General features: G+C 62.3%; 2 protein-coding genes across 7 annotated transcripts in view; one reads left to right on the plus strand and one right to left on the minus strand.

The window, feature by feature from the left end:
• The window catches only part of SH3GL1 (SH3 domain containing GRB2 like 1, endophilin A2), a 28,357-nt gene extending 19,605 nt beyond the window's left edge, over positions 1–8,752 (plus strand). Inside the window, exons 5-11 of one of the 4 annotated variants that reach the window (XR_009820422.1) lie at positions 809–942; positions 1,981–2,139; positions 2,916–3,019; positions 4,110–4,234; positions 4,688–4,744; positions 6,726–7,003; positions 8,341–8,752. Coding sequence is in view for 3 of the 4 variants with exons in the window: in XM_062015254.1 (XP_061871238.1) it covers positions 809–942; positions 1,981–2,139; positions 2,916–3,019; positions 4,110–4,234; positions 4,688–4,744; positions 6,726–6,922 (776 nt within the window). In the remaining variant the exon portion in view is untranslated. Of the gene's footprint in view, positions 1–808; positions 943–1,980; positions 2,140–2,915; positions 3,020–4,109; positions 4,235–4,687; positions 4,745–6,725 lie in introns of all 4 variants that reach the window. The other 3 variants (XM_062015254.1, XM_062015255.1, XM_062015256.1) reach the window with 3 other exon arrangements.
• A 670-nt stretch (positions 8,753–9,422) lies between these two features.
• MPND (MPN domain containing) lies at positions 9,423–14,458 on the minus strand. 3 transcript variants are annotated; one of them, XM_062014998.1, is made up of 13 exons: positions 14,406–14,458; positions 12,626–12,885; positions 12,323–12,544; positions 11,811–11,973; positions 11,635–11,719; positions 11,440–11,536; positions 11,242–11,314; positions 11,075–11,151; positions 10,821–10,989; positions 10,670–10,740; positions 10,121–10,210; positions 9,844–9,936; positions 9,423–9,761 (listed from the first exon to the last, which is right to left on the minus strand). In XM_062014998.1, the coding sequence occupies exons 1-13, from the start codon at positions 14,410–14,412 to the stop codon at positions 9,675–9,677; spliced, it is 1,494 nt and encodes a 497-aa protein (XP_061870982.1). In that variant the 5' UTR covers positions 14,413–14,458; the 3' UTR covers positions 9,423–9,674. The 3 variants fall into 3 exon arrangements, 2 of the variants coding, with proteins under 2 accessions (XP_061870982.1, XP_061870981.1); XM_062014997.1 differs by having other exon boundaries at positions 12,323–12,553; XR_009820413.1 differs by having other exon boundaries at positions 9,738–9,790; positions 10,821–11,005; positions 12,323–12,553.
• Positions 14,459–15,130: the final 672 nt, after the last annotated feature.

Genomic DNA, 15,130 nt, shown 5'->3' on the forward strand with positions numbered 1-15,130 from the left:
CACTTCACCCTCTATTGTGTGTCCTCCTGTGCTAACGTCATGCTGAAACTGTAGCTTTGCCAAAGCTGCACAGGAATGATTTGAACTGTAAATGGTTTCCACTGGAACAAAAAGCCAAGGGTAACTGTGCCTTGCTGCAGGCCCATCTGGCTTCAGCAGGAGCCTTAGAGAAGCCTGAAACTAAATAGGTTTCACTAAGCAACTTAAGGACTCTGGTACAGAGGGGAGGAGAAAAGGAGAAGGTTAGCTGGGGAGAGCTTAGTGTCTAAACTGAATCAAAGGCTGCTGGTTTGCTGCCAGCATCTGGGGAAGCTTGAAAAGTTGGTCAGAACACTCTGGGCTTAAAATTATGTGCACAAAAGGATGGTCAGGCTGGATCAGAGTGACTGTGCCTCTGCCCCAGGCTTCTCTTGCCAGCAGTGGCCAAGGAGCAGAGCGAGGTTCAAGCACTGTGTGGCCAACGAGCAGCTCAGCAGCTCGCTGAGCCAACAGGGAGCTTAAAAATACTGCTTCAACAAATATTATTACCTTGTCCTTCCTCTTTGTAGTTGGTAGAAATTGTTCCTGTTTTTCAGAGGGGAAAATAAACCCACCCCAAAGCACGTTAGTGAAGCGCCTTGTGTGGAGCCAGCAGCGCCTGGGCACTGCTCGAGGCTTTGCTCCAGGCAGAGGCGTGGCAGGCTGGGCCAGAGCTTGGGGGTCTTGGCAGAATGGCTCTGCATGCAGCCACCACAGACTTGGGCTCTGTTTAACTGGCTGGGCCTTCCTCCCTTCTCCCTCTCTCCTCCCTTCCCTGTGTCACCCGGAGGCGACGCGCTGCTGGACGCTGGCGAATCCATGAAGCGCTTGGCTGAGGTGAAGGACTCGCTGGATATTGAAGTCAAACAAAATTTTATTGATCCCCTCCAGAACCTGTGTGACAAAGACCTGAAAGAGATCCAGGTAAACACCTCCATGGTTTTCCTCTCCTCCTTATCTCTCGTTTCTGGCCTCCCCTGGCTTGTCACTGCTTGCTCTGTCATGGTGGGAACCAAGGACTGGGGTAAATATCCAGCCTGTTGCCTCTTTTCTCCCCACACTCACTGCTGTTACCTCCCTGCTCAGCACCACTACTGCTACTGCTCCTCAGCAACTCGTGAGGCTGGCTGCAGGCTGGAGCAATTCTTCCTTCACCATCTTTTCTGGAGGATGCTGTGGGAAAGCATCTCGACACGTGTCCTGGGCTCTGAGCACCTCTGGGCTGCCTGGCATTAAAGTTCACAGCATTCTTGACAGCTTCTGGCTCTGTTCAGTTAGTAACACAGATCCTGTAAGCTGTGAGCAAGCTTGTCACTTAGGCAACATGTCAAGAGAGCCCTTGGGTGCCTTTCTGGGGAGACACAGAGTGCAGGAGCTCCTGTGAGAGCAGAGCATGGCCAGGCCTGGTAACAGGATCACAGCAGCTTGCTCCACTGAATTTTTGTCCCAGATAAAATAACTGCCAGCTATGGTTTCAGTCCTTATCTGTGCTCCAGTTCTGCAGCCTGTTTAAGCAACCCTGCCCTAAGCAAGCAGGGGATGCAGTGCCCAGAACTCACATCCCAATTCCTGGACTGAAAGAAGCAGAGCAACTCTTCATCTCCCCACAAGGCTTGTGTGGGGAACAGACCCAGGCTGTTCCTCCAGCTCTCAGCTGGAAGGGGGTGGAATCCCATTGGCATGCCAATTTGTTGAGGGTTGTTTCTTAGTAAAAAGGCACCCATGACAGTAACCCTCTGCCAGCCTGAGGGGGACAGTCCACTCCTGCCCCTGCCTCGTGACCTGCAGCCTCCCCAGAGTCTGAACAAAGGTGGGACCCACACAAGTGTGTGCTCCAAGATCAGATTTCTCAAAGGAACTTGGCCTGTAACTAGAGCTGCCTTCCCAGCAGGAGAGCTCAGCTGCTCCCAATCTTGGGCTTTTCCTTCTTTCCTTGACTGTTTGTAACCATCCTCTTGCCAGCACCACCTCAAGAAGTTGGAAGGCAGACGCTTGGACTTTGACTACAAGAAGAAACGACAGGGCAAAATCCCTGATGAGGAACTTCGACAGGCCATGGAGAAGTTTGAAGAGTCCAAGGAAGTAGCAGAGACCAGTATGCACAACCTCCTAGAAACTGATGTGAGTGCAGTGGGTGGGCTGTTGCAGGTTTCTGTGTTCACAAAGGTGGGATCTCAAGGGGGGACACGAGTTGGACACTCATTTCTGTTCTTGTTTTTGCAAGCGTGGTTTTGCTCTCTGAAAACCCAGATCTGAGGCCCCAGCACATGGCTTGGCCTCTTGCCCCTTGGCCAGAGGAGAGGCTGTGGCTTGTACCAATGCAGGTCTCTTCTCAGTGTGCTGCTGGGAGGGAGCTTGGGTGGGTAGTGCAGGAATTGATCAGTTAGTAAAGTCCAGAGAGTGACAGAATCATAGAATCATTGGGGTTGGCAAAGCCCTTGAAGCTGCTGCAGTCCCAGCCCTCCCCTCACCCTGCCCAGCCCAGCACTAACCCCTGGCCCTCAGCACCTCAGCTCCAGGGCTTTGGGATCCCTCCAGGGCTGGGCACTCCCCCAGCTCCCTGGGCAGCCTGGCACAGGGGCTGACACCCCTCTCAGGGAAACAGTTCTGCCTCAGCTCCGACCTCAACCTCCCCTGGGGCAACTCCAGCCCATTTCCTCTTGTCCTATCGCTCATTACTTGGGAGAAGACACTGACCCCAGCTCACTGCAGCCTCCTGTCAGTGAGCTGCAGAGTGCCTGAGCTCTGCTATCTAAAATCCCAACCCTTCCCCTCACCTCCCGAGGCTGTTGCCCCTCATACACCTTCCCCAGTGTGACCTCTGCCCCCAGGGGAATGCAGGTGTCGCCTGTCAGTGGGGCAGAGCCACTCACCCCTCCTTGGTGTGATTCCCACAGATTGAGCAGGTGAGCCAGCTCTCAGCCTTGGTGGATGCCCAGCTGGACTACCACAGACAGGCAGTGCAGATCCTGGACGAGCTGGCAGAGAAGCTCAAGCGCAGGTAAGTCTCAGGGTGCTGTAGGTAACTCTGGGCTTCCACAGCCATGAGCTATCCCTGTGAGATTTGTCTGTAAATATCTCCCCCCCACACACAACAAACACTGGCCTCATCCTCTCCACACCCACCTTTTAGGAATTGATCAGCATTGATAAGGGCCCCCCTCAGGCTTCTCCAGTTGAACAGCCCCAGGGCTGCAGCCTTTCCTCCTCACACACATGTTCCATCCCCTCAGCATCTTGCTGTCCCTGCACTGGCCTCTCTCCAGCAGTTCCCTGTCTCTCTGGAGCTGGGGAGCCCAGCACTGGATACAGGACTCCAGATGAGGCCTCAGCAGGGCAGAGCAGAGGGGGAGCAGAACCTCCCTCAACCTGCTGCCCACACTCTTCTGGCAGATGGGTGTCTGGAGCACAAGATGAGCTGTGGAGGTGCTTGGTGTTGCTGCTCCCTCTGCTCCTCCTCCAGCAGTGTCAGGTGCTCTTGGGGCACTGAGATTGCTGCTCCAGGCAACTGCCAGCACTTGTGCCATCATTCTTCCTGCTGCTCTGTCTCACCTGAGCAAGCATTTTCCCAAAGGAAGGAGAGGTGGCTTGACTGCATCCAGGGCTTCCCAGCAGAGCCAGGCATGGAGTGGCCTGAGCAGAGCCAGAGTGGCTTCTCTCCACTTCACAGGGTGATTTGGCAATGCTGCCCTGCAGTCCTTCCCTCACAGAAGCAACTGCTGAGTGGATCCTCTGTCTGGTTTGAGTTAAGAGCTGGGAGGATCCTACCAAGCATCAGCCTTCAAACTGCAGCTCGAGTGTCCTCTGCTGGCCTCAACTGCTGAGACACCTCCAGAGCAATGCCTGAGGCCTGGGACCAAATCCTGGGGCCAGGAACCAAATCCTGGGCAAGGCTCATCTTCCAAATGCCCCAGCACAGGGGGTTGTGTTACATACAAACCAACCTATTCCCCTGCAGAGCCACGGAGGAGAATAACCACCACGTCCATCTCACCAGCTTCTGTTCCACATTCCATTGGACCCATGTTTCTTTTCCTTCTCCCAGAATGAGAGAGGCCTCAATGTACCCCCCTTTCTTTTCCTCCCTGCAGGATGAGGGAGGCCTCCTCACGTCCCAAGAGGGAATACAAGCCCAAGCCCCGGGAGACGTACGATTTCGGGGAGACCGACCAATCTAACGGGGGCTTCTTCTGCAATCCCACCCCCAAAGCCCCAGGTAAGCTTGTCCATCTGTGTGCACACACAGGCACCTCTGGAGCAGCCTCCTGGGGATGAGGGGAACTGCTCTGCCTGGAAATGACGTTTCTGATGTGTTGGATCTGCCTGTGTGAGCTGCTGGCTCTAAAGAAGCCTCTGGCCTTGGGCTGTTTTCTCTTGGGGCCTCATAGCCATCGTTATTTTGGATTTGGGGACATCTCAGCGTGGCCTCCAGCCCAAGCCACTGGCCTGGAGTGCTCAGTCAGTGCCAGACAAGACAAATGAAGCACCTCTTGCTCCCTCCCTGACTTGCACCGTGCTGCATTCCTCCCTCCCTGTCCCAGCGAGGCAGGCGGGTTTCCAGCCCAGCATGTGTGCCGCCCCGTTCCTCCTCACGGATCCTCCCTCTGGGCCCTGCCTTGCCCTCCCTCCACTTCCCGTTGGTTTAAGCATATCTCTTTTTGTTTGGAAGCAGCTCCCCCCTCCTTCCGATCCACCAAGCCGTCCCGGGCCTCCGTCAGGAGTATCCGTGAGTTTCCTCCCTCCCTCCCTCTCACTGCACGACGTGTGACCATCTCTCCCCGCTCCTCCTTCCTCCCTCTGCTGCTTGGAGCTGCTGGTTCCCTCCCTGCTGAGCCTGCACACCCAGAACAGTTCAGCTCAGCTGAGCTAAGCCTCCAGCTAAGCCCCAAATTAAACCAGCCGCGCTCTGTTGGTATTGACCACCCCAAAGCTGGGGCTTTCGCTCAGCCAGAGCAGTTGCAGCAGCTCTCATCACACAGGCACATCCTGTGTGAGGCCACAGGGATCAGATGCTTGTCCACCAGGCAGCAGACATCTCAAGGATCCAATACATCTGGCTGAGCCCCCAGACTGGGTCTCTCCTCCTCCTGCTGCCGAGGGCTGGGGGGAATGGGCAGAGCCTGGGCACACTGAGCGGGTTCTGGGGAGCCTGGACTGGGCTGGGGGTGACGTGGGGGCCAGGGCTCAGTGCTGCTGCTGGAGGGTCCCTGCTGGGGTGCCAGGGCCAGGCTGGGGCTGTGGCTCAGAGCTGTGGCCGTGGGGAAGGCCAGGTGGGGGTCCAGGAGGAGCAGGGGGGCCTGAAGCCCCTGGGCAGGGGAAGTGCCACGGTGGTGGGACCTCGTGGATGTTTGGGCAAACTGCCTCAAGCCGTGGGGCTGCTTGGCTGCTGCTTGTGGTGTTTCTGGGTTCTGGTGCTGGGTCCTCTCTTGCCCTGGGTGCTGAGCAGAGCAGACATGCTGCCTGCCCTCGGTGCCCATCCCCCTGCCCTGCTCAGCAGAGCTGTGGCACTGAGGGAGGGGAAGGGGGACCCTGCAGACCCTGTCTCTGCATCAGCTCCATCCCTTGGCACAGGGACTCCTTCAGCTGCAGAGCTCAGTCCCTGCCCACCCCACCTTAGTGCGAGCAGCAGCTTGCCCTGCTTCTAAAGCATCCCCTTTGCAGTCAGAAGGTCTGGTAGAGCTGAGATGGGGGACAGAGCCTTTGGGTTTCTCCCCATTTTTGGGGGGCCCTGAGGGATTGGAAGCCCCCTGCCCACAGAGGCTGTGGCAGTCCTCTCCCACCACCCCCACACTGGGGTGACTCCCCTAAAGACACCCCTGGGATCCTCTCCCACCACATACCCACATCTAACCCTGTTGTCAAATAACTGCCAGGCTGCACAGCAGGTTCTCTCATCTCTGGAGGAACAACCTGGCTTTCCTGATCTCACTTGGATCAGAGCTGAGCTTAGGGTGAGGCAGGAACAGGCAGCGTGAGGTGCTGGAGGTGGGTGTCAGCTTTGGGAGAAGCTGACACGGGATGTGGTGGCAGCGAGATGGCAGAGATGAGTGAGCCAAAGGCCAGTGAGGACCTGGGGCTGAGGGAATGCTTTGCTGTCATGGGGGTAAAGTGAAGGGTCAGCTTCATAGAATCACAGAATCATTTGGGTTGGCAAAGCCCAGCCCTCCCCTCACCCTGCCCAGCCCAGCACTGACCCACAGCCCTCAGCACCTCAGCTCCAGGGCTCTGGGATCCCTCCAGGGCTGGGCACTCCCCCAGCTCCCTGGGCAGCCTGGCACAGGGGTGACACCCCTCTCAGGGAAACAGTTCTGCCTCAGCTCCAGCCTCAGCCTCCCCTGGGGCAATTCCAGCCCCTTTCCTCTTGTCCTGTCACTTGCTACTGGGGAGCAGAGACCAACCCCCAGCTCCCTGCAGCCTCCAGTCAGGGAGTGTCAGAGAGTGCTCCTGTCTCCCCTCAGCCTCCTCTTCTCCAGGCTCAACACCCCCATTCCCTCAGCCCCTCCCCAGCCCCTTGTGCTCCAGCCCCTTCCCCAGCCCGTTTCCCCATGGCACGGCCCAGGTGGGGCTGGTGCCAGCCCTGGCAGAGCTCGGGGTCCTGTGTGGCATCTGGACATGTGGCACTGGCCGGGCTGGGGGGGTACAGGGAGTGTTCAGGGGGGCTGCAGAGATCCCACCTCACCTCTCCCCCTCTCTGCCTGTCCCCTCAGCCCCCCTGGACCAGCCCTGCTGCAAAGCTCTTTACGACTTCGAACCCGAGAACGACGGCGAGTTGGGCTTCAAGGAAGGCGACATCATCACCCTGACCAACCAGATCGACGAGAACTGGTACGAGGGGATGATCAACGGCCAGTCTGGCTTCTTCCCCCTCAACTACGTGGAAGTGCTGGTTCCACTACCTCAGTGAAGGCCTCGGCCCGAGCCTGCTCCATTCCACCTCCCTCCCGCCGCGCTCGCTCGGCGGCTCCTCGGGGAACAAGCCAGAAGGGTCAGTTGCCCCCCCCAGCCCAACCCCCATGAATTTGGTTATTTGCTTTGTTGGGTTTATTTTTTTTGGTGGGTTTTTTGTTGCTGTTGTTGTTGTTGTTGGGTTTGTTTTTCCTCCCATCCTTCTGGTGCTTGAACTGCGGTACTTTGCGCCCCGCCAGGCCCCTCCCGGCCCCGCGCTCGTCCCAGGCCTCTCCCCGTCCTCTTCGTGTCTTTCCTTTGGGTCAAGCAGCTGGATGAGCCAGGCAGGAGAGCAGGGATGTGCCCTTGGCACCAGAGAGACCTGTGGCTCAGTGCCAGGGGACAAAGCAGCCCCCCAGCCTCACCCAGGGGCATCCCCTTCACCCCCTTGAACACTACCACAGCCTCCTTACAGCTCCTGGGGGGTCAGGGCAGGGATGCTGTGGCACAGCAACACTACAACACCCATCAAACACTAAGCCAGCCCCAGGGTGTGGGGGCCAAACCCTGCCTGGGGGGCTGAACCCTGCCCTGGGGGGCTGAACCCTGCCCTGGGGCCAAACCCTGCCTGGAGGACTGACCCTGCCTGGGGGACTGAGCTGTGCTTGGGGGACAAAACCCTTCCTAGGGGGCTGAGCCCTGCCTGGTGGGGCCAAGCCCTGCCTGGGGCTCTGTGCCATCCCTCCCACACCCGAGGGACACAGCAGGGCTGTCCCCTGCCTGCTGCCACCCCTCAGCCCCCTCCCTGCAGTGCTCAGCTCCCAAGGGGGTGGCTGCTCCCTTCTGCCCTTTGATTTTAGGAGGTTTTTAAGTTTCTGAGCCTTGGGTTTTTCCTTTTAGAAACTTCACTGAGTCCATTAGAGCTGGGGGGGAACTGGGAGGGGGGGAAACTGGGTCACAGCCCTGGGGTCTGCCCACTGTGGCTCCTCTCTCTCGAAGGCTCTGAGCTTCCCTCTGCCCAGGAGGCTGTTGGCGTCTGGTGTGGCACAACCAGGGCTGGTGCCCAGGGGACTGACCCCCCTCTGCCCCACAGTGACTGTGGTGGGAGCAGCGTGCTCCTCTGCCCCTGGGTTTGGGGAAGAAAGGTATTGGGTAGCTCAGCACCACTTCTGCCACCCCTCAGCCCCTTATTACCACAGGGATCAGGGGGGCAGGAGGAGATCATGGGGGTCAGAGTGAGATATGGGGTCAGGGTGTGATCCAGGGGTCAGGACAGGGTCCAGGGTGGGATTGTGGGGGTCAGAGTGAGATATGGGGTCAGGATGGGATCATGGGGGCCAGGATGGTGTCCAGGGGTCAGGATGGGGCCCTGCAGCACTTGCCCCATCTCTCTGTGCTTTTCCTTGCTTGACAAGTGGTTTCTTCCCCCTTTCCCAGCCCTCGGCCTTGCTCTGCCCCTCCAGCCCAGCTCCAGTTCCATCCCTGCCTGGAGGGGGCTGAGCCCCAGCTCTGCACCAGGCCCACGTCAGGCTCATCCCTGGCTCTGCTGCTCCCACCTTGACTCAGTTCCCAGCCACTGACCCACACATGTCACCATGCCCCCCAGGGGCAGCCCCCCTGTCCCCCAGCAGCTCCCTGGGACCCCCCTGTACCCTGCCTGGGGGATCAGCCCAGGAACATCAGCTCCCACTCAGGTGGGTTCAAGTGTGTTTGGCAGCTGGGACAACTTGCTACCCTTTACTCTTTTTTTAATGCTTTCTCCTGGTTTTTAGGGGAAAGAAAAAAAAATGACCCACAACTCTCAACTTATATCTCTGAATGAAAGTATTAAATGTTTTCTTCTTTCTAACTGCTGCAGCCTCTGTGAGTCTGAGACTGAGCTGCAGGGGGGTGGAGGAGCAGCCCCAAATAAGCATCCCCCTGATACAGCCCCAAATGAGCATCCCCCTGATTCAGCCCCAAATAAACACCCTCCTCAGATTCAGCCCCAAATTAACATCTCCCCTAATTGAGCCCCAAATAAGCACCCTCCTGATTCAGCCCCAAATGAGCATCCCACTGATTCAGCCCCAGATGAGCATCCCCCCAATTGAGCCTCAAATGAACAACCCCCTATTTCAGCCCCACATGAACATCCCCCCAGATTCAGCCCCAAATTAACATCTCCCCCATATTCAGCCTCAAATAAACACCCCCGAATTGAGCACCAAATAAACACCCCCCCCAATTCAGCCCCAAATAAACACCCTCCTGATTCAGCCCCAAGTGAACATCCACCTTCTCCAATTCAGCCTCAAGTTAACACCCCAGTTCAGCCTCAGTGAACCCCCCCAATCCAACTCAGCCCCAGTGAACCCCCCTGATCCCATTCAGCCCCAGTGAACCCCCTGATCCCATTCAGCCCCAGTGAACCCCCCTGATCTGATTCAGCCCCAGTGAACCCCCCCGATCCGATTCAGCCCCAGTGAACCCCCCACAACGCGATCCATCCCGAGCCCGCGGTGCCACACGCTGGTGCCTCTCAGAACTGCTCTTTAATCAACTACCACTGCCACACACAACGTACAGCCCCAGCAGCACCCTCCTGCCTCCTGCTGCCCGGGGCAGCCCCAGGAGCCCGCGGCCCCTCGGGGCCGTCTCCCCGGAGCTCTGGGGCCGTCCCCCCCGGGGCTGGGGGAGCCCCTCGGGCTGGGGGGAGCCCCCACGGAGCCGAGCTGAGCCCTGGCTGCTGGGAAGGCACCTGGTCCGAGTGGAAGGCGGCCGCTGAGCCCTCAGCTGCTGAGCCTGAGGAGGCTGTAGATCTGCTCCAGGATGTGGCTGAAGCTCTGGTCTTTGGGGGTGCGGGAGGCCAAGGAGCCCTGGGGCAGGACACGGCTCACTTCATGAACTACCACAGCGCTGTGGCTGCAGGCCAGGCCTCAGCTACAGCCCCCTCCTCACCTTCAGCTTGTCCAGGTAGGTCTGATCCTGACTCCACAGCTCCTGAAACTTCACCAGGTCTGGGGCTCCCTTGTAGAACTCCACCAGCAGCGTCTGGGGTGGGGGGAGAGAGGAGCTGCAGGCATCAGGGCCCCCACAGCCCCCAGCAGCACCCCGGGATGGAGGAGACAATGGCAGCACAGCAGGATGGGGACGGGTGGCAGAGCCCCCCCAGGAGGTTTGGGTGCTGTCCTCACTGGGGCAGACGGGGTTTTGGGGTCCCTCAGCCCACACTCACCATCTCCTGCAGGACATCATTGGTGAGGAAGCCATCCTGGATGTAGGCCACCTCCACATCCATGGGGATGCCGTAGTCGTTGGGCCGTTGCTGGGGGTAGAGGGAGCAGGGAAGGGGGTCACCCCACAGCACTGGGATGAGTCACCCCCATCCCAAGTCCCCACCAGACCCCATGGGCACAGCCAGCTCTGTATCACCCCCATCCCACATCCCCCCAGACCCCATGGGCACAGCCAGCACTGTGTCACCCCCATCCCACATCCCCCCAGACCCCATGGGCACAGCCAGCACTGTGTCACCCCCATCCCACATCCCCCCAGACCCCATGGGCACAGCCAGCACTGTGTCACTCCCATCCCAAATCCCCCCCAGACCCATAGGCACAGCCAGCACTGTGTCACCCCCATCCCAGGTCCCCCCAGACCCCATGGGCACAGCCAGCACTGTGTCACCCCCATCCCACATCCCCCCAGACCCCATGGGCACAGCCAGCACTGTGTCACCCCCATCCCACATCCCCCCAGACCCATAGGCACAGCCAGCTCTCACCTCTGGCGGCGGCATCACCCAGAAGGGAGCGATTTTGGACTCCACGCTGGGGTTGCCATGATAGTAGGGTCCTGGAGGGGAGGGAATGGGGCTGAGATGGGGGGGACAGCAGCCCCAGCCCCTCCCCAGAGCGTAGGGAGGGGGCTCCTACCGCAGATGAGGGCCAGGCAGGGCTGGAAGCCGTTGCCACTGCCCTGCAGCTTGAGCTGATAATCCATCTGCGTGTCGATGTCGTGGAGCGAGGGCAGCGCGGGGCCGAAGGGGTGGCTGTGGTACCAACCCACCAGCGACAGCCCCCGCAGGAACAGGCTCTGGCAGATCTGGGGTGGGCACAACCTGTGGGGCTGAGCCCCTTGAGACCACCCCCCCAGGACCCCCTGACACCCACCCAGGGGGTTGCTTTACCTCCTCCTCCACGGCACCGGCGGCCTCGGCGTCGCCCAGGCGGGTCCGGCACGGGAAGGCTCTCAGCACCGTCAGCACTGCGGGGAGGGGGCACAGGGGTGGGTGTCTGTGCCAGGGGTTGCAGAAGGGGGGCACCCGCCCCCCCACATCACCCCACCACTACCTACGCTGTGTGTTAGTGTCCCACCGCCCACCCAGGTAGCCCACCACTTCACTCCGTGTCAGGTGGCTGTGGAAATCCTGGAGGAAAAGGTTAAAATCAACAGCTTGGCCCTAAAATGATGGCTGGGGATGTCCCCCCCCGTCCCCCTCCCCCATCCCTCGTGGTGTCCCCAGAGATGTCCCAACCTGAGGAGGGGACGCACCAGGAGCAGGAGGACGTTGCTGGAAATGGCCACGTTGAAGGGCTGGAACTTGTTGATGGCAGCGAAGGACGTCACCTCCACCAGAGTCTGGGGGTTCCTGGAGAGCCACAACCCCCCATCACAGCCACCCCCAGCCCCCCCCTGGCACCCCCAGGGCCAGCCCTGGCACCGAGGGGCTCAGGTGCCCGTCTCTACCTGGCCGAGTCGCGGGTGCCCAGGGTGCAGTAACGGACGGGCACCCGCGCTTTGCTCTCCAGCCTCTTCCCCGGGGCGCCGTGATCTGCCAAGCACAACACCCTGTCACCACTGCTGGGGTCCCCTGGGTCCCCCTGTCACCTCACCCGACCTCTGGGACTCCTCTGTCACCTCACCTGTCCCCACAGGCTCCGGCAGGCTCTTGCTCTGCTGCTTTTTGCTCCTCTCCTCTGTTTTTTTGGCAGCCGCCGGCTCTGGTGCCGGTGCCCGGCCGTCCCTCATCGCCTCCTCCTCTTCCTCCTCGGGCATCTCCTCCTCCTCACCCTCGCTGGCCAGGCTCTGCAGACAGCACAGGGCTGGCACCCAGCCTGACACCCACACTGGGGGGGTCACCTGAGGGTGCAGGCTCCTGGCACAGGAAATTTTAACACGAGGAAATGGGCTGGAGCTGCCCCAGGGGAGGTTGAGGCTGGAGCTGAGGCAGAACTGTTCCCCTGAGAGGGGTGTCAGCCCCTGTGCCAGGCTGCCCAGGGAGCTGGGGGAGTGCCCAGCCCTGGAGGGATCCCAAAGCCCTGGAGCTGAGGTGCTGAGGGCTCAGTGCTGGGCTGGGCAGGGTGAGGGCAGGGCTGGGACTGCAGCAGCTCCAGAGCTTCCCCAACCCAACCCATTCAGTGCCCCCGTGTCCCACCTCGTCTGCGGGCGCCGCGTTGGGCTGGTGCTGCCGGAGCCAGGCGGCTTTGTACTGATCCAGCTTCTGGCCCTTGTAGCGGACGGAGGCCCAGCCGCAGCCCGACTTCTTGGCCGGGTTCACCAGGCGCTTGCAGTGCGTGGCCCAGGCGCTGGGCGAGTTGAACACCTGGCCCGTCTCCTGCCACGTGATGGTCCCGTCCGCGCCCAGGTCCCCCACGAACTTCTTGCCCTGGGGAGGGTGGGATGAGCCCGGGAGGCGGCCGCCAGAGCCCGGCCCCGGCCCCGCAGCCGCCCAGCTCACCAGGTAGTAGATGGAGAGGACGCCGCGGGCCGGCTCCAGGAGCCCGTCGCGGAGCAGGACGCGGAGGGTGATGCCGCGGCGGGTGAGCACGGCCCCCCGCGGGCCCCCCGCGGCCTTCGCCCCGCTGCCGGCCTCCGCCTCGGCCTCGGCCTCCTCCAGCCCCGGCTCCAGCTCGTCCTCGTCCTCCTCCAGGCACTCGTCCCCCGCCGGGGAGGTGGCTGCCAGCGCTGCGGGGTGGGACGTGTCACGCAGGGTCCTCCCTGGGCACAGCACCCCTGGGTGTCACACACCCCCCGAGAGCACCCCTGGGTGTCACATACTTCCCTGAGAGCACCCCTGGGTGTCACACACCCCCCAAGAGCATCTCTGGGTGTCACACACCCCCTGGCAGCACCCCTGGGTGTCACACACCCCCCCAAGAGCACCCCTGGGTGTCACACACCCCCACCGAGAGCACCCCTGGGTGTCACACACTCCCTGAGAGCACCCCTGGGTGTCACACACCCGCTGGCAGCACCCCTGGGTGTCACACCCCCCCCACCGAGAGCACCCCTGGGTGTCGCACACCCCCTGGCAGCACCCCTGGGTGTCACACACCCCCTGAGAGCACCCCTGGGTGTCACACACCCCCACCGAGAGCACCCCTGGGTGTCACACACTCCCTGAGAGCACCCCTGGGTGTCACACACCCCCACCGAGAGCACCCCTGGGTGTCACACACTCCCTGAGAGCACCCCTGGGTGTCACACACCCGCTGGCAGCACCCCTGGGTGTCACACCCCCCCACCGAGAGCACCCCTGGGTGTCGCACTCCTCCTGGCAGCACCCCTCGGTGTCACATACTTCCCTAGGAGCACCCCTGGGTGTCACCCCCCCTCCCCGAGAGCACCCCTGGGTGTCACACACCCCCTGGCAGCACCCCTGGGTGTCACACACCCCCTGAGAGCACCCCTGGGTGTCACACACCCCCACCGAGAGCACCCCTGGGTGTCACACACTCCCTGAGAGCACCCCTGGGTGTCACACACCCGCTGGCAGCACCCCTGGGTGTCACACCCCCCCACCGAGAGCACCCCTGGGTGTCGCACTCCTCCTGGCAGCACCCCTCGGTGTCACATACTTCCCTAGGAGCACCCCTGGGTGTCACCCCCCCCTCCCCGAGAGCACCCCTGGGTGTCACACACCCCCTGGGGGCACCCCTGGGCATCACATACTTCCCTGAGAGCACCCCTGGGTGTCACACACCCCCTGAGAGCACCCCTCGGTGTCACACAGCCCCCGGGAGCACCTCGGCGCGCCCCCCACCCCGTGTCTGCCCGTGGCTGGGGGACACCGGCACAGGGACGCGCAGGGATGCGGGGACAGGAAGACGCGGATGTGGGGCCACGGGGCCGGGGGCGCTCAGGGACAGGGGACGCTGATGGGAGATGCGGGGTGAGGGGACAAGGGGCCGGGGGGACTCGGGGACAGGGGACACGGGTGGGAGATGCGGGGTGAGGGGACACGGGGCCGGGGGGACTCAGGGACAGGGGACGCTGATGGGAGATGCGGGGTGAGGGGACACGGGGCCGGGGGGGTCGGTGGGTCCCGAGCGGGTCCGTGCGCGTGAGCACGTGCGTGCGCGCGCAGGTGCATGTGAGCGCGCGCGCGCGTGCCCCGCGTGTGAGCTGCCGGGGGGGGGGGGGGGGGGGAGGGGTTGGGACGGGGGGCTTTGGGGGGGGGCGGATGATGGGGGAGGGGGGAGCGGCGCGCGCGCGGGGCGGGTGCGCGCGCCCGGTACCTGCCATGGTCCCGCTCGCGCCGCCGCCGCTCGCGCCGCTCCCCGGTGCGCGCGACCGCGGCGGCACGTGACACGGCGGCCCCGCCCCGCGCGGGACGGAGCGACGGGGGCCGGGGGGGGGCGGGGGGGGAGCGGGACCCGGCACCGGCACCGGCCCCGCGGAGGGGCGGCACACGGGGAACGGCCCCGCCCCGCGCCCCCGGCCCGATGCACCTGCGGGGCCCGGAGCCAGCCCCGCACCGCCGCCCCCGCAGCCCCCGCGCTGGGTCTCGGCCGGCCCCGCAGCGCTGCCGGGGGGTCGCGGCCCTCAGCGGCCCGTGAGTGCGGGGGCTGCGCCCTCGGGCGGCCTGGGGCGGCTGGGGGGTGGCAGGGCGGGGCTGTGTCCCCCTCCCCTGGGCCAGTGTCCCCATGGGCTGTGTGTCCCGAGGTGAGGGGTGGGCGACAGGTCAGTGGTGTGCCCGTCCCAAAACACCCCCCTGAGCCCCTGGGCTGGGCCCCACAAGGGCTGAGACCCCCCAAGGGCTGAGACCCCCCAGGCTGGGACTCCCGGTGAATGGGGGGGGGGGGGGCAAAGGCAGCCAGGCTGGCCCGAGGGACAGGGACCCCCCAAAACACCCTCCTGAGCCCCCAGAATTAACCCCACACGGCTGAGACTCGCAGTGAATGACGTGGGGGCTGATTCCCAAAAGGCCCAACAGCCCCACGGCTGATTTGAACAGGCCCCC

This window comes from Colius striatus, chromosome 25 (assembly GCF_028858725.1).
Source record: "Colius striatus isolate bColStr4 chromosome 25, bColStr4.1.hap1, whole genome shotgun sequence".
NCBI classification, from domain to species: domain Eukaryota; kingdom Metazoa; phylum Chordata; class Aves; order Coliiformes; family Coliidae; genus Colius; species Colius striatus.